The 25,850-nt window shown below is 43.0% G+C and overlaps 1 protein-coding gene and 2 non-coding genes across 7 annotated transcripts in view; 2 read left to right on the forward strand and 1 right to left on the reverse strand.

The window, feature by feature from the left end:
* Positions 1-17,666, forward strand: part of TRIM27 (tripartite motif containing 27) — a 23,653-nt gene extending 5,987 nt beyond the window's left edge. The window contains exons 3-8 of one of the 5 annotated variants that reach the window (XM_005553709.4): positions 198-428; positions 8,911-8,933; positions 11,556-11,671; positions 11,804-11,836; positions 13,360-13,386; positions 16,003-17,666. In XM_005553709.4, the coding sequence (XP_005553766.1) occupies positions 198-428; positions 8,911-8,933; positions 11,556-11,671; positions 11,804-11,836; positions 13,360-13,386; positions 16,003-16,598 (1,026 nt within the window). In that variant the 3' untranslated portion in view covers positions 16,599-17,666. Of the gene's footprint in view, positions 1-197; positions 429-7,153; positions 7,879-8,910; positions 8,934-11,555; positions 11,672-11,803; positions 11,837-13,359; positions 13,387-16,002 lie in introns of those variants that run through there. The other 4 variants (XM_005553710.4, XM_074039064.1, XM_074039062.1 and 1 more) reach the window with 4 other exon arrangements.
* LOC123573165 (U6 spliceosomal RNA) lies at positions 4,311-4,413 on the reverse strand. The gene has a single exon (XR_006697909.2). It is a non-coding gene; the product is annotated as a U6 spliceosomal RNA (small nuclear RNA).
* A 7,593-nt stretch (positions 17,667-25,259) lies between the features above and the next one.
* On the forward strand, positions 25,260-25,364 carry TRNAL-CAA (transfer RNA leucine (anticodon CAA)). Its single transcript has 2 exons — positions 25,260-25,297; positions 25,320-25,364. It is a non-coding gene; the product is annotated as a tRNA-Leu (tRNA).
* Positions 25,365-25,850: the final 486 nt, after the last annotated feature.

The following is a 25,850-nucleotide window of genomic DNA, read 5'->3' on the forward strand; positions in this document are numbered from 1 at the left end:
CATCATCATCACTATCACTGGGGTAATTCAGTTCCTGGCCATTATATATGCAGTCAGTAAAGACTGGAAATAATGAGTTGGCACTTCGCTTGTTTTATCCATAATGAGGTCTTGGGGTAGGTGGTCACGGGAGAACTATGAAGGCCCTAGAAATGAGCCATTTTTCTCTTTACTGCCTTTCCCTGTCATCTGCATAGAGCCTAACCCAGATGGAGAGGGAGAAGATTGTTTGGGAGTTTGAGCAGCTGTATCACTCCTTAAAGGAGCATGAGTATCGCCTCCTGGCCCGTCTTGAGGAGCTAGACTTGGCCATCTACAATAGCATCAATGGTGCCATCACCCAGTTCTCTTGCAACATCTCCCACCTCAGCAGCCTGATCGCTCAGCTAGAAGAGAAGCAGCAGCAGCCCACCAGGGAGCTCCTGCAGGTAAGGCTTGCAGAGCCCTGCCAGAGCAGCACCCACTGAAAATACCCTCCCTTCTCCTTTGCCTAGTAGTATCCAGGACCCCCTGTCTTTTTAACTCTGCAGGAATAGCAAGAGTTTGCCAAACTCTATATGGTGCACCTTGGAAGGAAACTATGTAAACTAGAAGTTCTGGTTCACACAACTTGAATTAGTCAATTGCATTGTCTCATGGAAATGGCAAAAAGAAGACCTGGTGCTTGGGCCTGCCCAGCACTGACAAGTGGTCTGATTACAGGCAAGGCTGTCTACCTTTTTGGGCCTCAGTGACCTTATTTGTTCAATAATGAGGGGCTTAGACAATATGTCATTCAAAGACCCTCCTCACTCCAGTATCTTATAGTTTTAACATATTACTACAGCCACAAAACAATGAGCACTTGAGCAGGAGTGGTTAGGTTAACTGAGCAGTCCTGTGGTTTAATGTTGGTAGAGCAGGTGATAAAGCTGCAGCAGACCTACCCCAGCAAGACTACAGGAAATGAGCTAATGCCTGTCTGTCGTTTGCTCATTCAGTGCATATTAATTATTTGCTTTGTATCAGGCACTATTCTAGGCACTGAGATTAAGTGCCAGATAAGCTTTCCTGAATTATATTTTAGTGTGGCGATCAGACAGTTCTTACAGGTATTGATAAATAAAGCCATTAAAAATGGATGATGGCAGGCCAGGCACAGTGGCTCACACCTGTAATCCCAGCATTTTGCGGGGCTGAGGAGGGTGGATCATGAGGTCTAGGAGTTCAAGACCAGCCTGGCCAATAGGGTGAAACCCCATCTCTACTAAAAATACAAAAATTAGCCGTCATGGCGATGTGCCTATAGTCTCAGCTACACGGGAGACTGAGGCAAGGAATTGCCTGAATCCAGGAGGAGGAGGTTGCGGTGAGCCAAGATCACACCACTACACTCCAGCCTGGGTGACAGAATGAGACTCTTGTCTCAAAAAACAAATAAAAAATAAAAATGGATGATGGCATAGGGCAAGGGTCAGCAAATTATGGTCCATCACTTGTTTTTGTATGTCCTGGGCAGTAAGTATGGTTTTTACATTTTAATTTTAATTTAGTATTATTTATTTATTTTGAGACTGAGTCTTGCTCTGTTGCCCAGGCTGGAGTGCAGTGGTGTGATCTCGGCTCACTGTAATCTCTGCCTCCTGGGTTCAAGCGATTCTCCTGCCTCAACCTCCTGAATAGCTGGGATTACAGGCGCACACCACCATGCCTGGCTAATTTTTGTATTTTTACTAGAGACGGGGTTTCACCATATTGGTCAGGCTGATCTCGAATTCCTCACCTCGTGATCCGCCTTCCTCGGCCCCCCAAAGTGTTGGGATTATAGGCGTGAGCCACCGCACCCAGCCAGGTTACATTTTTAAATGGGAAAAATCAGAAAAATGTATTTCTTTTTTTCTTCCTCTTTTTCTTCTTTTTTTTATTTTTGAGATGGAGCAAGGAGGGAGTGGACAACATAGTAATGCAGTTGAGGTCAAACAATATCAGAGCTGATACCCATTTGATTCAATAACATGACCATCATTGTAACCTTATGTAGAACTACCACAATGGAATAATTGGGGCAGGAGCCACATTAGTGGGAGTTGAGTGCTGGCTAGGTTAGGTGAATGGAGACTACACAAGTAGATGACTATTTGAAGTACAACTGTGAAGGGGATGTAATAAAATACTTAGAGACGAGACAGGATTATGGAGTTTTATCTGGAGGGGTTGGTTAAAGAAACTAGAAGTTAGACATATTTTCAAAATACATATGGAAAGGAGTCTATATTGTAAGGTTTCTAGATGAGGGAGAACATCGAAGCCACAAGAAACCATATACTGCCCGGGCATGGTGGCTTATGCCTGTAATCCCAGCACTTTGGGAGGCCAAGGTGGGGAGATCGCCTGAGGTCGGGAGATCGAGACCAACCTGACTAACATGGAGAAACCCCATCTCTACTAAAAATACAAAATTAGCTGGGCATGGTGGCGCATGCCTGTAATCCCAGCTACTCGGGAGGCTGAGGCAGGAGAATTGCTTGAACCATGGAGGCAGAGATTGCAGTGAGCCGAGATCGCACCATTGCACTCCAGCCTGGGCAACAAGAGCAAAACTTCGTCTCAATAAAAAAGAGAGAAAGAAAGAAAGAAACTATGTACTGATCAGCAGTATGCGGTTCCTGAGAACGCAGGTGGAAATGAGAACTAAACTACATATGCCAGGAATTAGTTCCAGAGGGTCTTCTGTTGTACGGGAAGAAATGATTGTTTCAGGGTATGGGAAAGAGGGTGTGCGAGAACTAGTAGGAGCATTTGGTCAGTGAACATCTATTTATAATGTAACCATTCTGCCCTGTTGTGTAACTTTCTTTTTTTTTTTGGAGACAGAGTCTTGCTCTGTCGCCCAGGCTGGAGTGCAGTGGCACAATCTGGGCTCACTGCAACATCTCCCTCCCAGGTTCAAGCATTTCTCCTGCCTCAGCCTCCCAAGTAGCTGGGATTACAGGTGTGTGCCACCACACCCAGCTAATTTTTGTATTTTTTATAGAGATGGAGTTTCACCATGTTGGCCAGGCTGGTCCTGGACTCCTGACCTCAGGTGATATGCCCGCTTCGGCCTCCCAAAGCACTGGGATAACAGGTGCGAACCACCGTGCCCAGCCTCTGTTGTGTAACTTTTTTATCAGTTTTGCTTTCTCAAATCTTGACTGCTCTGGCGTGGGCACTGGGTAAGCAGATGGTCAGTCTCATCCAGGATTGAGGTTTTGCAAGATGGACTTGAGGGTTTTTTTTTTTGTCCCTTAGTTTTGATTGTTGTTGTTTGAAACAGGGTCTCACTCTGAAACCCAGGCCGGAGTGCAGTGACATGATCATGGCTCACCGCAGCCTTGACCTCCCAGGCTCAGATGATCCTCCCACTTCAGCCTCCTGAGTAGCTGGGACTACAGGCGTAAACCACCATGCTTGGCTAATTTTTGTAATTTTTGTAGAAGTGGAGTTTTGCCGTGTTGCCTAGGCTGGTCTTTAACTCCGGGACTCAAGCAGTCTACCTGCCTCAGCCTCCCAAAGTGCTAGGATTACAGGTGTGAGCCACCATATCCAGCCTTCTTCATTTTTTTAATTGTAAAATATACATAACCTAAATTTCACCATTTTAAACTGTAAAACTCTGGCACAAAGTAGCATTTAGTAAATCCACAGTGTTGTACAATTATCAACCACTGTCTAGATCCAAAACACTTTTACCCAAAAGGAAACCTCACACTAATAAGCAATCACTCCTCATTTCCTTCTACCCCTAACTCCTGGCTCTATGGATTAATCTGTTCTAGATATTAGATATAATTGAAATCATACAGTACGTAGCCTTTTTCTTTCACTTAGCATACTTTTTTTTTTTTTTGAGATGGAGTTTCGTTCTTGTTGCCCAGGCTGGAGTGTAATAGCACGATCACAGCTCACTGCAACCTCTGCCTCCCAGGTTCAAGTGATTCTCCTGCCCCAGCCTCCCGAGTAGCTGGGATTACAGGCATGTGCCACCACGCCCGGCTAATTTTGTATTTTTAGTAGAGATAGGGTTTCTTCATGTTGGTCAGGCTGGTCTAGATCTCCTGACCTCAGGTGATCCACCCGCCTCAGCCTCCCAAAGTGTTGGGATTTCAGGCGTGAGCCACCACATCTGGCCTATCACTTAGCATATATATGTTTCAGTACTTTATTTATCTTTATGGCTGAATAATATTCCATTGTATGGATATATACTGTGTTTTGTTTATTCATCAGTCGATGGGCACGTTGGTTGTTTATGCCTTTTGGCTATTGTGAGTAGTGCTGCTGTGAACATTAAAAGTAGAAAATGATACAGAAATTTGTGTGTTATCCTTGTGCAGGAGCCATGCTAATCTTCTGTGCATGATTCCCATTTGAGGGTATCTGCTGCTGAAGCAAGCACCATAATTAAGGCTTTAAAACCTTTTGGTTTTTTTTTTGAGACGAAGTCTCACTCTGTTGCCCGGGCTGGAGTGCAGTGGTGTGATCTCAGCTCACTGCAACTTCCACCTCCCTAGTGATTCTCCTGCCTCAGCCTCCTGAGTAGTTGGGATTAGAGGCACATACCACCACGCCTAGCTAATTTTTGTATTTTTGGTAGAGATTGGGTTTCATCATGTTGGCCAGGCTGGTCTTGAACTCCTGACCTCAGGTGATCCGCCTACCCTGGCCTCCCAAAGTGCTGGTATTACAGGCGTGAGCCACTGCACCCGGTCGAAAGCTTTTTTTTTTTTTTTTTTTTTTTTTTAAGAATGTTATTTAAACAGATGGAGCATGAAACTGAAGGTGGATAATGAGGAAAGAAGAGAAGGAAAGAAGTAATGGACTCAGTAAGGGAAGAGGGGCTCCATGAATATCAAAAAGTGTTTATGTTGGAAGTCACTGGAAAAGCAGGCTAAATATTATTAATGGGGCAATACTGGAGGCATTCCCATTGAGGTCAGAAATAGGGAAGATGCCCAGTATCATTTATCTCTATTTAACACTGCATTAAAGGTTGTAGCCAGTTCAGGTAAAGAAAATAATTACAGGTATACAAATCGGGATAGAAGTTAACGTACAGAAATTAGCAGCCTTCATATGCCAGATAGCAGCCACTAGAAGACATATTAGAAGAGAACATGCTGTTTCCATTTGCAAAAAAAAAAAAAAAAAGTAGTGATAAAATACCTTATAAATTTATAAGAAATGTACACAGGCCGGGCGCGGTGGCTCAAGCCTGTAATCCCAGCACTTTGGGAGGCCGAGACGGGCGGATCACGAGGTCAGGAGATCGAGACCATCCTGGCTAACACGGTGAAACCCCGTCTCTACTAAAAAATACAAAAAAAAAGTAGCCGGGGGAGGTGGCGGGCGCCTGTAGTCCCAGCTACTCGGGAGGCTGAGGCAGGAGAATGGCGTAAACCTGGGAGGCGGAGCTTGCAGTGAGCTGAGATCCGGCCACTGCACCCCAGCCTGGGCGGCAGAGCAAGACTCCGTCTCCAAAAAAAAAAAAAAAAAAAAAAAGAAATGTACACAAACCTATGTGGGGAAAATTATAAAACATTCAAACATTCCTGAAAGACACAAAATAAGCTTAAACAAATAACGAGATAATCACTTGTTCTTTGATAAGACAGTGAAAGCAAGTTATCAGTCCTTCACATTCATAAATGCAGTTTTTTTTTTTTTTTTTCCCTGTTAAGCGGATATATTGTGTAGTGAAGTCTCGGATTTCAGTGTAACCATCACCCAACTAGTGTACATAGTAGCCATTAAGTAATCTCTTATCCCTCATCCCCCCTCCCACCTTTGCAATTTCCATAAAAATACCAACAAGCGCTTTTTCTGGATCTAGACAAACTGACAGTCAACTTCAGATAGAAAAATAAGCACATAATAATAGCTGGGATAGGCCGGGTGCATTGAGTCATGCCTGTAATCCCAGTACTTTTAGAGGCCGAGGCAAGTGGATCACCTTAGGTCAGGAGTTCGAGACCAGCCTGGCCAACATGGCAAAACCTTGTCTCTATTAAAAATACAAAAATTAGCCAGGTGTGGTGGTGCGTGCCTGTAATCTCAGCTACTTGGGAAGCTGAGGCAGGAGAATCGCTTGAACTCGAAGGTGGAAGTTGCAGTGAGCTGAGATCGCACCATTGCACTCTAACCTGGGAGGCAGAGCAAGACTCCGTCTCAAAAAAAAAAAAAGCTGGGATAGATCACTAGAGCCCAAGAGGTTGAGCCTGCAGTGAGCTATGATTGCACCACTGCACTCCAGCCAGGGCAACAGAGCAAGCCTCTGTCTTAAAAAAAAAAAAAAAAAATAGATTGGCTACACTGTGAAAGAAGAGCTCTGAGGGAGAGCTGGCCCTACTAGATATTACACTATATTTTAAACCCCATATAATTAAAGCAGTTGGTATTAATACAAGAAAAAGAAAAAAGCACACACACGTTGTAACTAGTCAAAAGGTGGTATTAAAATTGAATATTTGCCACAAATATCACAAATACAAGTGATAGTTCTAACATAAAAAGATCTTTTAAAAATTGAGAGAGAAAAGACCAAAATTCTAGAGAAAAATGGGTTAAAGGCACAAATAGGCAAGTTGCAAAAGACATAAATTGGTTTGTGAACATGTGAAAAAATGCTCAGCTGTACTTACAATAAGAGAAATGGGAACTAAAACCACATTGAGATACCATTTCTTACTCGTTACAATAGCAAAAATTTTCAACTTAATACACTGTTGATGAAGTGTGGGAGAGACACTCATATGTCAGTGGGCTGGTGGGAATGCAAAATCATATGACCCTTTTGGAGGAGAATTTCTCAATATTTAACAAAACTGTATGTGTGTGTGTGCATGTATACACACGGAATTAACAATTTTTCTAGGAAGGGTAGAAAGAGGAGAGATGAGAGATTAATGGGTACAAATACATAGTTTGATAGAAGAAATAAGACCTAGTGTTTGATAGATCAGTAGGGGGACTCGTTTACAAATCTATTTTTTATACATATATGTATATGTATGTATGTATATATACACATATGTGTGTGTGCTTACATATATACATATACATATATACACACATATATATACACACTCATATATATATATATATTGTTTTTGTTTTTGTTTTTGTTTTTTTTGAGACGCAGTTTCACTCTTGTTGCCCAGGCTGGATTGCAATGGCATGATCTCGGCTCACCGCAACCTCCGCCTCCTGGGTTCAAGCGATTCTCCTGCCTCCCAAGTAGCTGGGATTACAGGCACCACTGTGCCCAGCTAATTTTGTATTTTTAGTAGAGATGGGATTTCTCCATGTTGTTCAGGCTGGTCTCAAACTCCCGACCTCAGGTGATCTGCCTGCCTGGGCCTCCCAAAGTGCTGGGATTACAGGCGTGAGCCACCACGCCTGGCCTATTTTATATTCCAAAGTGACTAGAGGAGAGTAATTGCAGTGCTTCTTGAGCAAAGAAAAGACAAATACTTATGATGTCATGGATATCCCAATACAATGATTTCTTTACAAATTATGAATGTGTTAAATTATCACATGTACCCCCAAAATATGTCTGTTATGTATCAATAAAAAATTTTAAAAATCTAAGAATTTACTTTGAAGATATAATTAAGTATGAAAATATATTTGAAAATACATATGCACAAGATTACTTGCTGTAACATATTTGTACTTGTAAAATATTGGAAGTAGTCTAACTTCGAAACCTACAAGTTTGTTTTAGTTAATTGTGCACATATACACTCTGGAACACTATCCAAGTTAAAAAAAAAAAGGAAAAGAATGACACTATGAACTGATACGGAGTGGTTTCCAGTATATATTGCTTTGTGGAAAATAAAAATATAAAATAGAGAGTATGCTACTTTTTTTTTTTTTTTTCTCTCCTGAGATGGAGTTTCACTATTGTTGCCCAGGCTGTAGTACAATGGCGCGATCTTGACTCACCGCAACCTCCGCCTCCTGGGTTCAAGCAGTTCTCCTGCCTCAGCCTCCCGAGTAGCTGGGATTACAGGCACGCACCACCACACCAGGCTAATTTTGCATTTTTAGTAGAGACGGAATTTCACCATGTTGGTCAGGCTGGTCTCGAACTCCCGACCTCATGTGATTCGCCCGCCTTGACCTCTCACAGTGCTGGGATTGCAGACATGAGCCACTGTGCCCAACGAGAGTATGCTACTTTTTGTGTATGAAAGAAGGGAGAGGCTGCCAGTGGCTCACAGCTGTAATCCCAGCACTTTGAGAGGTGGAGGCGGGTAGATCACCTGAGGTCAGGAGTTCAAGACCATCCTGGCCAACATGGCGAAACGCTGTCTGTACTAAAAACACAAAAATTAGCTGGGCGTGGTGGCAGGCACCTGTAGTCCCAGCTACTCAGGAGGCTGAGGCAGGAGAATTGCTCGAACCCAGGTGGCAGAGGTTGCAGTGAGCCAAGATCGCGCCATTGCACTCCAGCCTGGGCTACACAGAGTGAGACTCCGTCTCAAAAAAAAAAAGTATACTGAAGTTCTTTGTACTAACAGCTTTTCTGTATATTTGAAATTATTTCATAATAAAAAGAAAAAGATCTGGACAGGTAGGCAAGTTGAGGTCCAATCGTAGGATACTTGAATTAGTAAATTTGAAATCCTGAGGTCCTTGACCAGTGGATGGTGGGTACTGAAGGCGGATATGGGAAGTGCTGGTATAGCAAATAGTATGCATCCCATTTTCCTCTGCCTGCTTTTTAGCTCCTCAAAACTGAGTTATGTTCCAGTGATCCTTTCTCCTTGATTTCTCCCATGAGAGCCAGTCTGTAGTTGGTTTTTCAACAAACATCTGTGAAAGAAAACTGAAGTTATCAATGACTTCTCATGGTTTTTTTTTTTTTCCTTTCTCTTGCAGGACATTGGGGACACATTGAGCAGGTATAGTTTTCTGTTTCCCTAGTGTTAAATCAAATATGAGAAGACTGTCTCCTTCACATTTGTAAATCCTGCAAGGAGCCCTGAGCCTGAGGATGGACATCTTATCAAATTGACACATATCCCTGAAGAGAGTCACTAGTATACCAAGAATTAGATGAACCACAGCTCTACTCAGTAAAATTCAGGAAGTAGGGGATTCACGTGGGAGGCTGCTGGTGGATTAGGGGTATGAGAGGAGAAGGTGTGGCCTTACAGAGACCTGGGCTGAGCATAAGGGTAGTTTATGTCTGTTGCTTCCTATACATTTCAGAATCCTTTCCTTATCTCATAATCCTTCATTATCTCATTTTTTTTTTTTCTATAATGGGGGAAATAAAGCGTAAGAAAGGTGTGGCTGACCTGGATTTACATAATTACTGATGAGCCACCTGGATTCTGGCTCTTATTCTTACTCTTGCTATTTCTTTGTTCCATCAAAAAAAAAAAAAAAAAAAAAAAAAAGGAGGAAAACTCCCTGGCAGCTGGAACACGACCAAAGAGGGAGAGCTTGGAGGGGGCAGTAAGCCAGGGCAAAGCTGTATTTGCAGGATGGATGACCTGGCAAGTGGGATGGGCCTTGGGGAGCTAATGTTTGGTGCAAGAATGCCTTCAGGGGTGGAAACTGACTTTGAGGAAGCTGTACTGTGAAGGTAATTAAGACCCCGAATGGTGAAAACCTTGTAAAGCAAAATACAGCTTGACTGTGGGAGCATTTAAGGAGACTGGGGAGGTCCTTATAGATGGGGCAGTTTGGCTGGGAGGCCTGTGTTGATTAGAATCATGTTGATGGAATTGAGGTTCCTGAGGGACCCTAGGATGAAGATAAGGTGGAGTTCATACTAGTCCCAGCCAGATGACCCAAGCAAATAATACTGTTACCTGCTACTTTGTGATGCCAGTCTAGCTCTGACCTAACATACGGAGTTAGCTCCCTCAGACCCTAGCACTTTGTGACATTAAGGATAGAATTTGGCTATATAAGATAGGAAATCCAAAATGTTATTGATTTAAGGGTTAAACATGATAAAATTTTGTCTTATCTATAAAAGAAATGTGCAGGTTGGGTACGGTGGCTAATACCTGTAATCCCAGCACTTTGGGAGGCTGAGGCAGGTCGATCACCTGAGGTCAGGAGTTCAAGACTAGCCAGACCAACATGGTGAAACCCTGTTTCTACTAAAAATACAAAAATTAGCTAGGTGTGGTGATGCGTGCCTGTAATCCCAGCTACTTGGGAGGTTGAGGCAGGAGAATTGCTCAAACTCGGGTGGCAGAGGTTGCAGTGAGCTGAGATCATGCTATTGCACTCCAGCCTGGGTGACAGAGCCTGATTCCATCTCAAAAAAAAAAAAAAAAAAAGAAAGAAAAATGTTCAGGTAGGTAGTCTGTGGCTAGTATGGTAACTCCAGTGATCCTCAGACTCAAGTTTCTTCCCATTCACTGTTCTACCATCCCTAAGGTATGGTCCTCATATAGTCCATGATAGCTGGTAGAATGCCAACCAAGAAGAAGGAGATAAGTCACATCACATTACTTTTTTTCTTCTTCTTTTTTCTTTTTTGTAGACACAGGGTCTCACCATGTTGCCCAGGCTGGTCTTGAACTCCTAGCCTCAAAGCAGTTCTCCCACCACGGCCTCCCAAAGTGTTGGGATTGCAGGCGTGAGCCACTGTTCCCGGTCATGTTACTTTTTTAAGTAGACTTCTCAAAACATCATGAGATACATTTTATCTCTCATAGACCAGAACTCAGTCACAAGGTCACATCTAGCTATGAGGGACTGGGCAGCTGTGAGCCATAAAAGGCAGAAGATGGCAGAAGGGCTATTGGATAGGCAACTGGCAGTCTTTGCTATAGACATCCTTGCAGGGCTAGGGAATTGGGTATTGTCCCTCACAGTGCCTTTCTGTCTGAACATGTCATTCTCTCCATATTTGGGAACCTGAGAATTCGGGTTAATTTCCCACCATAAATATCAAGGACTGTCATGGAATCTAGTGCTTTCTGGCAAAGTCAGCCTCATATGTAATTCAGTGAATCTTTTTGAGTACTTAATATTTGAAAAGCCATGAGCTAGGTGCTTTGGGGGATATGAGAATGAGTACAATATCTATCCTGTTTTGGTCTAGAGGATCATAGCTCAGGAAGAGAAGATGGGAAAAGCTGTAGTGGTTTAAAGACTGTCCATCTGTGCTAGACGGTTTAGCTTAGCCCCTGTCCTAGTTCCTGGAAGGTCACGGAATTGGGAAAAAGAATTTACTCGTGCCCGGCACAGTGGCTCATGCCTGTAATCCCAGCATTTTGGGAGGCCCAGGTGGGAGGATCACCTGAGGTGGTCGGAAGTTTGAGACCAGCCTGACCAATATGGAGAAACCCTGTCTCTACTAAAAATACAAAATTAGCTGAGTGTGGTGGCGCTTGCCTGTAATCCCAGCTACTTGGGAGGCTGAGGCAGGAGAATCACTTGAACCTGGGAGGCAGAGGTTGCGGTGAGCCGAGATGGCGCCATTGCACTCCAACCTGGGGAACAAGAGCGAAACTCCATCTCAAAAAAAAAAATTTACTCATGTTTTTTAAATTTAGGGCTGAAAGAATCAGGATTCCTGAACCTTGGATCACGCCTCCAGACTTGCAAGAGAAAATCCACATTTTTGCCCAAAAATGTCTATTCTTGACGGAGAGTCTAAAGCAGTTCACAGGTAATGTGAGGAGTGGTGTCATGAGGGGAAATGGATTTATACTCAATATCTGCATATTGCCTGATGAAAGGATATATTTTCCAGCCAGATAGTGGGATGCAAACTGAATATTTTCTTGTTTTCTTTTCTTAGAAAAAATGCAGTCAGATATGGAGAAAATCCAAGGTAAATTTATCTACCTACTGGGCTTTTGATGTAAAGTTGCTTGGAAAAAAGAACATCTGCACTGAAAGTGGGAAACATGGGGTGATACCCATTGGCCAGCCTTCCCTTATATTTTACATCTTCCCTTGGTCTTAACTAATTTTCTCAACTAACAGCCTCTTGCTCTAATTTGAAGTCTGTTAACTGTATTTAGTCAATTCTCAATCTGCATTGATGGAGGAGAAAAATAAGCAATCCAAAAATTAATCCAGAATTAATTTGATTATTTCGGAAAGAGTATGAACAAAAACTACCTTGGCTACATTTCACTTGAGCTAGTGTTTATCATTGTAATTACTGAGTTCCTACTGCTTGTGGGTACAGGTGCCAGCTCGGGCAGGAGGTAATTAGGCAGCGCTGACAGGCAGCACTGCCAGGGACATGGTTAGAAGCGGGCAGTCAGGAGTCAGGCCGCTTGGGTTCTGGGCCTGGCTCTACCACTTAGTAAGGATTCAACAAGTAATTTCCTTATCTGTAACAGAACAGTAATAGTTCTTACCTCCTAAGGTATAAGAATTAAGGTTAGTTATCATTTCTAACACTTCTAGAATAGAACCTGACACAGTAAGTCCTATATTTACGTTTATTAAATAAAAGTGTTCTAGGCATTTGGAGAAGCTTTTCCAAATTTAAATTTTCCTGCTCACAAGCCACATTCAGTAAAGAGTTGGCCATATATTATTCCACCCAGGAATACTTAAATTCCTGGGCAGTCTGGTGGATTCTGAAATCCTTATATGTAGGTAAACCCTTCTCTTAATTATTAGAAATTACAAACACCCATAATCTTTGATTTTTTTCTATTTTATATATGCTGAGTTCTTATTTGCATTGCATCTACTCAGATATATACTTTTTGGGGCATCTAGCAACATAGAGTTAGCAGATACATGTCCTCTACAAATGGGGAGAAACTCCACTTAATACAGTGGGTAATAACCAGAAGTGGTTAGTTCAGGCACGACCTTGATCTGGCTCTTCTTTTCTTGCCACTTAAAAGGCTTAGTGGGATAATGTGTGAAAAATTCTGTTTCAACTCTAAAGTGCCTTATAAATGAATGGTCATGTTTACCCCAGAGTGTCAGTGAGTGCCATTTGAGCCATTCAGCTGTCGTACCCAGATGACTTATGAAACTCAAAAGTTATGTATGACGTGGGGTTGGAACTGCGTTTCCCTCTGCAGAGCCAGCTGACTCACTAGAAGGTGGAATTCTTGATCTTGGCTCAGTTTGATCCCATATTCTACCAGTCTCAGGCATGTGGTTATCCCTCTACTTAAGATTCCCAATCCCTCTCCCCTTAAAGCTTTTGGTTGGATGATAGAGCCATACATCATATGAAAAAATTAGTGCATGACTGACAGCAGAGGTTCTGGGGTTTCTAATGGAGACCACTGCTTTATGATGACTAACCAAAGCCCCCTCAGTTATGTATTTCCTGGAAACCCTCATGACTTCTATAACTTTTCTCTTTTGTTCTTTCAGAATTAAGAGAGGCTCAGTTATACTCAGGTAGGTGATGAGAGACAAAACCACATTAGGTTAAGGAGTAACAATCTTTGTGAACGTAACTACTATCATGAATGATTTGGAGATTGCTTAGATTTGGATTCTTTAGGTTACATGTATAAAGATGATACACAACAACCACAAAAATCCACAGTTGTTTCTATGTGTTAACAGTATCTTTGCCTCCTGAAATGCCTCAGAGTTGAAGCCATAGGGTAAAATCAATCTCAGGTGTTAAAGAAGGATTATAGGGTGGAAACCGCAGTTCCCCAAAAGTAGAACAGAGCTGGTACACTAGTACACTGCTGTGCCTGCCCAGCTTCAGGGTTAAACCATGGTTTGTGACGAGCAAGACTGATTGAGCTCCACTATTACTCTTGAGTGTTAGAGGAAGTCTAGGAGTCTTGTGTCATCCCATCGCTGTGCCTCAGGGCGAAGTTTGAAACTCCCCTTCCCCTTCACAACCACTTTCACCCTACTGTAGAGCCTGGGTAAATTTAACATTGCAGAAGTCCTCAAATCCAAGGTGTATTCATCCCGCAGTCACAGTCACCTTCTGTTATGAAGTGTCCTCTAAATGAAGAGAAGGACTCGACATACAGTGGATCTGCAGTCCTGGGTGTGCGCTGGCTCTGATCCATATTTATTTCAACAAGTATTAACTGAGTACTTCGCTTGTATCCTACACTGCCTAACATTGTACAGGGTATTTTAGAGGAACAGAAGGGCATAAATCATCCTACTCATGGGGTTTACATTGTCTGGTTGGAGATACACCCATGACACAAGAAGGAGGTAGGCACGTGTTGTAGACAGATTGTTGAACCGGGAACCAAGGGTTCTGGGGTTCTTGGTTATCTCTACCAGTTGCCTGTCTTTTGTGGGAGTCAAAATTTGTGGGCTTAAATTTCTAAGAGGTAATGTTTGGGAATCTTCCTCCTGAACAAGATGTGAAGAGCAAATGAGAGAATACATATCACTGTTTTTTAAATTAATTTATTTTTTGAGTATTTTACTTTTTAAAATTTTTTATTATTCATTTTAGAGGCAGGTTCTCTGTTGCCCAGGCTGGTGTGTAGTGGCGTGATCATAGCTTGCTACAGGCTCGAACTCCTGGGCTCAAGTGATCCTCCTGCCTCAGCCTCCTGAGTAGCTGGAATTACAGGCACACACCACCGTGCTTGCCTAAATTTTTACTTTTATGTTTTGTAGAGACAGGGTCTCACTATGTTGCCCAGGCTAGTCTCAAACTCCTGTATGCAAGCGATCCTCTTGCCTTAGCTTCCCAAAGTGCTGAGATTAACAGGCATGAGTCACACACCCAGCCCATTATCAGTGTTTTTGAAGCAGGAAAACACTTGATGATAGCAAGATGCTGTAATACTAAATGCCAGAGGAGATGACATGGATCATACATAGTTTCAGATTTCAGAACAGGAAGAGTGTAATGGCCTGGGCAGATTAAGAAAAACTTGGAGGATGTGTGTCTTGCAGTGGACATTAGAAGAAGATGAATAGAGCTTTGATGTGCAGAGTAAAGATCTTATAGAATGGATAAAAGAGTGATTTGGGCTGGGTGTAGTGACTCACACCTGTAGTCCTAACACTTTGGGAGGCTGAAATGGGAAGACTGCTTGAGCCCGGAAGATGAAGTCTGCAGTGAGCCATGATTATGCCACTGTACTAGTATGGGTGACAGAGTGAGACCTCATCTCAAAAAATACAGTAAAAAATAATTGTAAAAGAGTGATTTAAAAGGTAAGCATACTGATACAGGTTCCCAGTCCTTTACCCACAGTTCTAAAATCCCCAATCTCTGAAAGCCACAACCTTTTTCATTATTTTGTAGGAAATTACAGTATCAAAACCTGAATTTATGTGGTGCTGTTTAGAGTCTATCCTTCATTATGTAAACATTCATGGATCTCATAGCAGATCTATTAATATTTCATCATAGAATGCTGCGCCAGACCCTACCTGTCTAAAACCTGTAATATTCTGAATTCTGTGAAACTTTGGGCCCCTGAAGTTTTCAGAATAAGGGATGATGAGCATGTAAGAAAACCTTAATTCAGTGTATCTGCCAGGCACAGTGGCTCATGCCTGAAATCCCCATTGCTTTGGGAAGTTGAGGTGGGAGGATTGCTTGAGGCCAAGAGTTCAAGACCATCCTGGGCAACAGTAAGACCTCGTCTCTACAAAAAATTTTTTAAAATTAGGGTGGTAGTGCATACCTATAGTCCCAGCTACTTGGGAGTCTTAGGCGGGAGAATCACCTGAGCCCAGGAGTTTGGGGTTACAATGAACTATGACCACACCACTGCGCTCCAGCCTGGGCAACAGAACCCTATCTCTTAAAATCGGTTCATAATGGATATTGTGGCTTCAGATGTGAAAGAAAAGATATGGGGCTAAAATTCAGTATTTTCAGTGTATTCTGGTAACCAGCTAATCCAAGCAGTAATTTTTGAAATGTGAAGTTTAGAATATATTCTAAATAAAATACGTGCAACCTCTAGTGGGAACCTCTCATTCGTGGGGAGGTAGTAGAAAGGCACTGAGTGTTCTAGAATAGGCTCTCCTGGCCCGTGGCTGACTCTCTTCTTTGTGTCTCTGCAGTGGACGTGACTCTGGACCCAGACACGGCCTACCCCAGCCTGATCCTCTCTGACAATCTGCGGCAAGTGCGGTACAGTTACCTCCAACAGGACCTGCCTGACAACCCCGAGCGGTTCAATCTGTTTCCCTGTGTCTTGGGCTCTCCATGCTTCATCGCTGGGAGACATTATTGGGAGGTAGAGGTGGGAGATAAAGCCAAGTGGACCATAGGTGTCTGTGAAGACTCAGTGTGCAGAAAAGGTGGAGTAACCTCAGCCCCCCAGAATGGATTCTGGGCAGTGTCTTTGTGGTATGGGAAAGAATATTGGGCTCTTACCTCCCCAATGACTGCCCTCCCCCTGCGGACCCCGCTTCAGCGGGTGGGGATTTTCTTGGACTATGATGCTGGCGAGGTCTCCTTCTACAATGTGACAGAGAGGTGTCACACTTTCACTTTCTCTCATGCTACCTTTTGTGGGCCTGTCCGGCCCTACTTCAGTCTGAGTTACTCGGGAGGGAAAAGCGCAGCTCCTCTGATCATCTGCCCCATGAGTGGGATAGATGGGTTTTCTGGCCATGTTGGGAATCATGGTCATTCCATGGAGACCTCCCCTTGAGGAGGTGGATTCAGGCCAAAAGGGCTGTTGGCTGTAATCCTATGCCAGGCACAAGGCATCTTGTTGCCTTGCCACGTCCTGTCACAGCTGGGTATACTTACCATGTTCCACGCCCTTGCAGTGGGAGACAGGATGTCCATGTTCTCTACCATCCTTTTCCTTCCCGTGCAGATTGTGAAATGTAATGAGATGTATCAAGATATCCTAGAAATAAAAACCAGATGTCCACCTCCAGTGTTTCACACTTTCTGGTTTTACACATTGCTGGAGGGATAAAGAGTATGGATAATCTTTGGATTTGGAGAGCCATTCCAGATACTTCCACCTTCTTGGCTCAGCCTGGCTTCCTCTGGTTCAGCCCCACATAATGATTATGGCTGTTTGCTGTCATTTCTGGGTTAGGGCTCCTTTCTAACAACCTAGACTGGAACAAGGCCCTGTCAGCATGGCTCCGTTATCCCAGTTTTTCCATCTGGGAACAGTACCTCTGCCCCTGATTCCCAATCTGCCATAGTTTTATTAACTCCATTAAAGAGGCCTGTATGTGTTTTGGTTAGTTACAGTTATTTTACAATAATGGTGGGTAATGGCCCCACCTCTGTTATGAGATAATGTTCTAATCAATGTCTCTGCCTTTGTATCTTTTCTGAGGGTTTTGTCTGCTCCCTTCATTCTAATGAAAGGTGTATTCTAGTGCTGGGCGCATATCATCCAGGATAATATTCTGCCCAACTCCATCCTCTGTTACTAGATCCCTTACCAGTCACATTTGTGGACTGGTGGTCAGTGGTATACCATCCCTGGAAGGATTCTGGGACAATATTCCAGGGATTCATTGACTTCTTGGCTCCTTTTCTCCATTTCCTTTGGGGGATAGGGGAATTGACCATTCTTAAGTGCATACTGTCAAGGGGCAGCTCCACCCCCATGGCCATTGGATCATGAGACACTCTGAAGTCAGAAGGCTGGGGCAGATCACTTCAAGCAAGCCCCCATGATGGTTCTCAGTCCTGCTTCTCTTTGGGTACATGCCCCTCTGTTTAAAAATAAAGTGAATATGGATGTTTACATTGTTGTTGCTTTCTGGGTGTTGGTAGGATTGGGTTCAGATGTTGGAATGGGTGTGGGGAGGAAATGGTTAATGGTGTTGCTTTCCCATATGGGTCCCAAAATCCCACTCTGGCCAATAGTTTACTTCAAACTGGAAAATAAAACTACTTTCTCCGTATGATATCACTACTTTCTAGAGGTGCTAAGAAAGTAGTGTTGGACATTCATAGACTACAGTTCTTATATTGATTAACCCTGTAATTTTACTAGGAAAGTATTTTCTCAAGTCCTTTTTGTAGTATTGTGCCAGGCATTGGGGTTCCATGGCTGAGGTTCATGAGTTGGTGATATCATGTCCTAATTCTTCATTTACTCATCAGGTTTTTTTTTTGTTTTGTTTTGTTTTTTTTTTTTGAGACGGAGTCTTGCTCTGCCGCCCAGGCTGGGGTGCAGTGGCCGGATCTCAGCTCACTGCAAGCTCCGCCTCCCAGGTTTACGCCATTCTCCTGCCTCAGCCTCCCGAGTAGCTGGGACTACAGGCGCCCGCCACCTCACCCGGCTACTTTTTTGTATTTTTTAGTAGAGAGGGGTTTCACCGTGTTAGCCAGGATGGTCTCGATCTCCTGACCTCGTGATCCGCCCGTCTCGGCCTCCCAAAGTGCTGGGATTACAGGCTTGAGCCACCGCGCCCGGCCTACTCATCAGGTTTTAAGGGAGCTATAGAAAGTAGCTTCCATGAGGCTAGGTTAGCTTTTGCTGAATATTCTGAGATCTAAATGTATGCAGTTATATATATATATATACACACACACACACACACACACACGTACATAAATACTACTAACAAACATAGAGCAGTGCTTGGAACATCATATGAAGAACTTTATGCACAATAACTTACTTAATGCTCATGATAACTTTATCAAGTATGTACTATTGCCTTTACAGATAAACTGCAGCAGAGGGGGTAAATGACTTACCCAGGGTATACAGCTAGGAAGCAGCAGAGCCAGGATTCAAACTGGGATGGAACACATGATCACATACATTAGATCCTGCCCCACAATGTTATCGATTATGGTTTCCTGCATAGAAGGGGCAGAGCAGAGACTGGAAGCCTTGGAGTACCAGTTCATTGACCTGGGATGTCTGCGTTATAACTGTCTACTCTAAACTCAAGGATCTGCAACTGGCAAATGGGGTGAACAGCCCTATTCAAAGTCATCTTCCACTTTCACTTAACTTAGTCAGTTGGGGCAGGGAGCAAGAATAACGGCTCACAAAGAGGATACCTTGTACCAGTCCAGGGAAACGTGCCCTTAGGATGGACTTTTGGTTCTTGCTGCCCCAGTGATAGAGCTGTCTCCAAGCTACTTAGAGAATCCCACACTGGGTCTGCTTTATTCCCAGTAGACCTAGTGCTTTAGGAGTGGCATCTTACTGCACTTTTATTGACAGCATCAGCTGGACCAGAGATAAACAATCTTGTTGGATTCAAGAAAATTTCTTGCGATTTGAATGGGGATGTATCTAGGAGGGTGAAGAATTTTACCAACGATGCCTAGTGAAAAAAGTCTCAGAAGACTGTATACCTTATATACCCTTTATAATATGAACAAAAATAGAATGGTCACCTATGGAGTGTGAGAGAGGATGGGATAAAGGATAGGGCATAGGTTGACATGTGTTATTGGTTATCTTCTAGTTCTTGTGGGTGGTGTGTTTATAGTTTCTTACTTCAATTTTTAGTTTTAAAAGCCTGCCATTTTGAATGGAATTAAATGAACTTATGATTCTAAGTTTATTTATCTGCAGAAAGGTAAGCAGCTTTTGAGTTCAAGAACTGAGTCACTAAACTGAGTCACTAAAGGCAGATATGGGGCCCCACTGTGATTCTTTTGTCTCCCCTCTTTCCTCAGAACATCTGCAATTCTTAATTATACATTAGGGTTTCAATAACTTCTCCTTCCTTAATTCTTTTGCTGTTCCAGGAAGTATGTTTGTGCATGCATGCACGTGCACATGCCTGTGTGTCTTCAGGTGCTGTTGTTTTTTCTGATAGAGGCCAACATGCAAAGAAGACCATCTTCCTCAAGAGCATAGGTTCAAAGAATAAAGGGAAACTGAACATGGCCCCCACCCTCCACCATGTACAATTAAGTGAGAAGATGAGAGAATGCATGTAACTGCCTAACACTTAAAGGCACTATGAAATTAAAAGCAAATAGCTATCAGATGGTAAATGAGAGCCATTTGTTAATGCCTTTAGTTATCGGAGATCCAGACCAAAGAGTATAGATGGAAATCACATATCTCCTTCCAGCAAAATCAAAAAAGGTTCTTAGCATACCAGTGGTGGTTGAGTTGTTTCTTCACAAATGAAAGACATTATTTTATTCAAACAGACAATTCAGCCAGTGTTGGGTGCCCCAGCTGAACTTGCTCCTGAAGAGAATACAGGAGAACATGGCTTCTATCCTTTGAAAAGTTAATTAGGAGAGGGGGAAAATAACGTGAAAAAAAGTAGGGTACAACTAAAGACAATCTGGGGAGAAGTGAAACCTGTGCTCCAGGAGACCTCATTGCAGACCACAGTAATGTAAGAGGAAGCCCAAATGCCTGGGCTGTGTTTCTTAGTGCCCTTTTTCTTGAGACTAAGAGACTTGCCCACTAGCTCCGTCCTGCAATAAATTTTGACTTAATGATGTAAGCACCTTACTAAATCCTGTACTTTGTTGAACCCAGAAATTCCTCCTATATGAAGTCTCTGAGAATAATAAGTCCAACCAAACGAGCGTTAGAGAAAGGGTCTGTCTTTGTCACCAAGGCTGGAGTGCAGTGGCAAGATCATCACTCACTGCAGCCTTGAACTCCTGGGCTCAAGGGATTCTCCCTCCTCAACCTCCCAGGGCGTTGGGATTACAGGCATGGGCCACCATGCCAGGCCAAACAGTACTTCCATTTGACAGTATTGCCCCATTACATTTCCTTTTTCCCTGTGGAAGATAGATTTCTTAGATCTGGCTTATCTGTTGAATTAATTTTGCATTTGAAGTTTGAAATGTAAGCAGGACATTTGAAGGTAACCTTTACAGATACACACGTCTCTACCAGATTCTTCGTTCAGAGGATGTGAAGAACTTGGATTTGTATGGGATGTGATTGCCAAACCCAGTTTAGGGTTTTGATGCTCAAAAAGAATATAATAGAAAAAAGTGAGAAATACTAATTTAGATTAGAAAGATTTCAACCTACATATTTCTTTAAAAACTGGGAAGAAATATGCCAAAATATTAGCATAGATGCTTTTGATGAGACTTGGTGATTTTTTATTTTTTCTGTATTGAATGAACTCTTCACTATGGAAACCTTTAACCATACATAAAAATGAAGAAAATACACAGCGAACCCTCCTATATCATCTCCCAACTTCAACAACTACCAATTTATGGTCAATCTCATTTGAATACAGCCTCATCTCAATTTCCACCCCAATCCCTGTTAATCTCACGTAATCCTGGACATATCGGAAAATCAAATTATATAACCTCACACAAAACGGTCAAGGGACTCATTTCAAGGTTGGAAATGAAATCCTGTTTTGTTTTATTTTCCATTTTCATAGACCACCATTGTCAGCTTCTTTCTCTTTTAGTCGCCCTGCTTCCCACTTTAAATAATTTGTCAGGCCTTTTAAAATTCTTACAGATGTTTTCATAAAAATGTAGAATGGCCTGTGGGGAGTCTTATTGTGCAATAAATATTATTAGTAAATAGTTAAAATATTTACATATTTAATTATATTTTACCTTATTCCAAAAAGGACTTAAAGCCATTTAAAACATAAAATCATGTCTGGGCTCGGTGGCTCACACCAGCACTTTGGGAGGCCGAGGCGGATGGATCGTCTGAGGTCAGGAGTTCAAGACCAGCCTGGCCAACATGGTGAAACCCCATCTCTACTAAAAATACAAAAATTAGCCAGGTATGGTGGTCAGCCTGTCTGTAATCCTAGCTACTCCGGAGGCTGAGACGGGAGAATCGCTTGAACCCAGGAGGCGGAAGTTGCAGTGAGCCAAGATTGCACCACTGCACTCCAGCCTGGGCGACAGAGCAAGACTCCATCTCAAAAACAACAACAGCAACAACAAAAAACCATAAAATTGAGATATCAGGAGTTTAACATGCCATAAAGGAAGAAAGAAAAAAAATATGGTTCAGCCGGGCGTGGTGGCTTACACCTGTAATCCCCGCACTTCGGGAGGCCGAGGCTTGCAGATCACGAGGTCAGGAGTTCGAGACCAGCCTGGCCAACATAGTGAAAAACCCTGTCTCTACTAAAAATACAAAAATTAGCTGGCATGGTGGCAGGCGCCTGTAGTCCCAGCTACTTGGGAGGCTGAGGTAGGAGAATTGCTTGGACGAGGGAGGCAGAGGTTGCAGCAAACCAAGATTGCGCTGCTGCACACCTACCCGGCTGACAGTGTGAGACTCCATCTCAAAAAAAAAAGAAAGAAAAACAAAAAGAAAAAAGATGGCACAAAAAATGACCATGATTAGAGGTAAATCTATAGTATGAAAACATTACGAGGACACTAAATGTGGGCCACAGTTGGGTTTTAAAAATTGACATGGGAACCTTGTTAATTGTATGACTCCTAGTTTCCATAAGATGGAAATAATTAAATGTTTAAGGGACATAATGGGATTCTTGTTAGTAAGAGAGAGGAATTTCTGCTTGGGTTCTCGGTAAATAGAAACTGTATCCCAAGAGTTTACTTTTCATAAAATAAGTCTTACAAATCAATAAGGAAAGATGGACACCTCATAAAAATTTGGTAAGCAGTTTACTGAGGAAGAAGTATAAAAATCCTTTAAACATGAATATTGAACCTCACTAATAACAAATCTGTAAAAAAAAAAAAAAAAAAAGCCTTATCATTTTTTACCTATTAAAACGTACTGGGCACGGTGGGTCACGCCTGTAATCCCAGCACTGGGAGGCCGAGGCGGGCGCATCATTTGAGGTCACGAGTTTGAGACCAGCCTGACCAACTTGGTGAAACCCTGTCTCTAAAAATACAAAAAAATTAGCCGGGCGTGGTGGCGCATGCATGTAGTTCCAGCTACTCGGGAGGCTGAGGCAAGAGAATTACTTGAACCCAGGAGACAGAGGTTGCAGTGAGCTGAGATCATGCCACTGCACTCCAGCCTGGGCAACAGAGCAAAACTCAGTCAAAAAAAAAAAAAAAAAGCTGGATAAACATTGATATAATGGTTTCACTTTTAGAAATTTAAGGAAATAATTATGGATGTTTGAAAATATGTAAGGATAGTTTTTACAGCATTGCTCATGAAAATAAAAAATTAGAAATAATTCAGTGTTCAAGAATACCAGTTTGATATGGAATATCTGCAGTAATTAAGATTTATACAGGCCGGGCGCGGTGGCTCACTCCTGTAATCCCAGCACTTTGGGAGGCCAAGGCGGGCGGATCATGAGGTCAGGAGATCGAGACCATCCTGGCTAACACGTGAATAAAAAAAAAAAAAAAATTAGCCGGGCGTGGTGACGGGCGCCTGTAGTCCCAGCTACTCAGGAGGCTGAGGCAGGAGAATGGCGTGAACCCGGGAGGCGGAACTTGCAGTGAGCCGAGATCTCGCCACTGTACTCCAGCTTGGGCGACAGAGCGAGACTCTGTCTCAAAAAAAAAAAACAATTTATACAAAATATCTATAGTACTTAGCAGGTATATATGTTCGTAATATACTCATTTAGAAAGCAAGTTAGCAAATTATTTACCACACATGACCATTTTTTGGAAAAAATGTATGCCATATGAAAGACTAAATATATAAAAATGTTAATAGTTACTTCTGACTAGTGAGATTATGGGTAATTTTAATTTTTGACATGTTTGTGTGTTCTACAATTTGTGTGTACTTTGCAATTAGAAAAAAATAATTATAAGTAGGGTAAGATTACAGTTGCCATGTTGGGAATCACTTCCTGGACTTCCTGGACAATTTCCTTCCAATCGAAAGAAAATATACAAATCTCATGTATTGGAGGGAGACTGGGGAACCAGTGTTCACTGTACTTCTCGAACTAATTTTCTCTCTATCAAAAATAGGATATGAAACCAAGCAAGTCAATGGAAATTAAGATAGAGCCTACTGAAACTCAGTTTTTTTTTTTTTTTTTTTGAGACGGAGTCTCGCGCTGTCACCCAGGCTGGAGTGCAGTGGCCGGATCTCAGCTCACTGCAAGCTACTACAGGCGTCCGCCACCTCGCCCGGCTAGTTTTTTGTATTTTTTTTTAGTAGAGACGGGGTTTCACCATGTTAACCAGGATGGTCTCGATCTCCTGACCTCGTGATCCGCCCGTCTCGGCCTCCCAAAGTGCTGGGATTACAGGCTTGAGCCACCGCGCCCGGCCAACTCAGTTATTTTTCCATGCAGAAAAGAGACCTAACTTTGCCTTACAAAACGGAAAATAAAATTTTTTTATGTTAATAAATACAAAAAGTAACGTGTTAGGACAAAATCTAATTAAAATATCCAACTTTATATTTCCTCTATCTGAACTTCACAGCCCCAAATACAAGAGTTAAGACGGTTGAGTTAAAATACATTTATTGAACCTCTACCGTGGTTGCCAGGCACTGTTACCCTGACTGCATTGGTCTAACATGTTATTTTAGCAGTGTCCCCGGCCTCTAGGGGCTCTTGTTCTAGTGGGAGGCATGATTTCTGTTTAGTTTCAGGGCTCCATTAAAATTTGTGACCTCGGGGTTTCCCGGCCTGGTGCTCAGATTGCTTGGCGAAGCCTGAGGAACAGCTAGAAAAGTGGGTTAGGCGATGTGGTGCACTCCCCTTGAAAACTGCCGCCGTGTTCCCCGACCTGGCAGTGGACGCTCGGGGCCCATTAATTGGCAATATCTGAGAGCGATAAGGAAGGCCGCGGGCGAGCGCGTCGCTCCCGGAGTTTCCCCGACCTGAGATGGCCGATCCCTCGGCGCGGACACCAGCCTCGCCCATGTGGTCCCTGTACGGACCTTCCCAGCCGTTCCCGGCTGCGACTTTTCAGAGCCCAAGACAAACTTCGACGAGTGGCAAGGCAGTGACAAATGGAACCAAAATAGAAGGGCTAAAAGGGGACTTTGCCATAGAACCGGGGTCTTTTGTTAAGGTTTTGTTTTGTTCCTCACCGTCTTCCAAACAATGAAGTCCTAGGGGGAGGCTAACCATAATCAAGATTTCAGTAAACATCAGACGCTGGAGAGCCGATCCAGCGACCGAAGCAAAAGATGTTCTTTCCTTCCTGAAACCTGGGCAGGCTGGGGGCAAAAAAAAAAAAAAAAAAATTGCACGCGTTTTTCGAGATGGGGATGACAGTTGTAAGGCCCGTAAGAGACTTGATCCAGTTTTATGCATAAACATTTTCTAGTACTGCGAAGTCTTTTCCTTTTTTAATCCACAAGTGGCTTCCTTCCCTTCTGTTACCAAGCAACCCTGACGTCATCGCGTTTCTGCGTGCATGCACGTCACAAAAATCATTGCTTGTTGATCTCTATTTTAGTGGAAAAATCGTCTCTCTCACTCAGGGTGTCAGGATGGCCGAGTGGTCTAAGGCGCCAGACTCAAGCTACGCTTCCCCGCGCTGGGGATTCTGGTCTCCAATGGAGGCGTGGGTTCGAATCCCACTTCTGACACATGACTTTTTTTTTTTCCTCTCATTTCGAATCCCACTTCTGACACATGATTTTTTTTTCCTCTCATTACTTTTGAGGTATCTTGATCTCAGCAGTAGGCATAAACAATTACCAACGTATATTTTTAAGAATCGGCTTTTAAATTTTTCTCAAAGGGATTGTCCAAACTAAAAACATTAAAAGTGGAAGCATCGCGATATTTTTACGAGGCCGCGAGATTTGGGGTAAAAAACGCCTAATAAATGGCAAAGATTACTAGAGGTTGGTGTCTGTGCTGCAATGCAAGATAATCCGGAAGTCGTGGAATTCGGAACCCAGGTAGCTTCCTGCCTCGCGAGGGAATGGAGAGAAGGGGCTCTGGGCGGATTCTTTTCCCGCTTCTCGACCAGCACACGCTGTGTCTCAGATCCAAGCCCTCCCCTGGATACTTGCTGTAGCACTTTCTTACCAATCTCACAGCCCTGTGGCTCGTGACAGTGCAGTGTC

This window comes from Macaca fascicularis, chromosome 4 (assembly GCF_037993035.2).
Source record: "Macaca fascicularis isolate 582-1 chromosome 4, T2T-MFA8v1.1".
Lineage (NCBI taxonomy): Eukaryota > Metazoa > Chordata > Mammalia > Primates > Cercopithecidae > Macaca > Macaca fascicularis.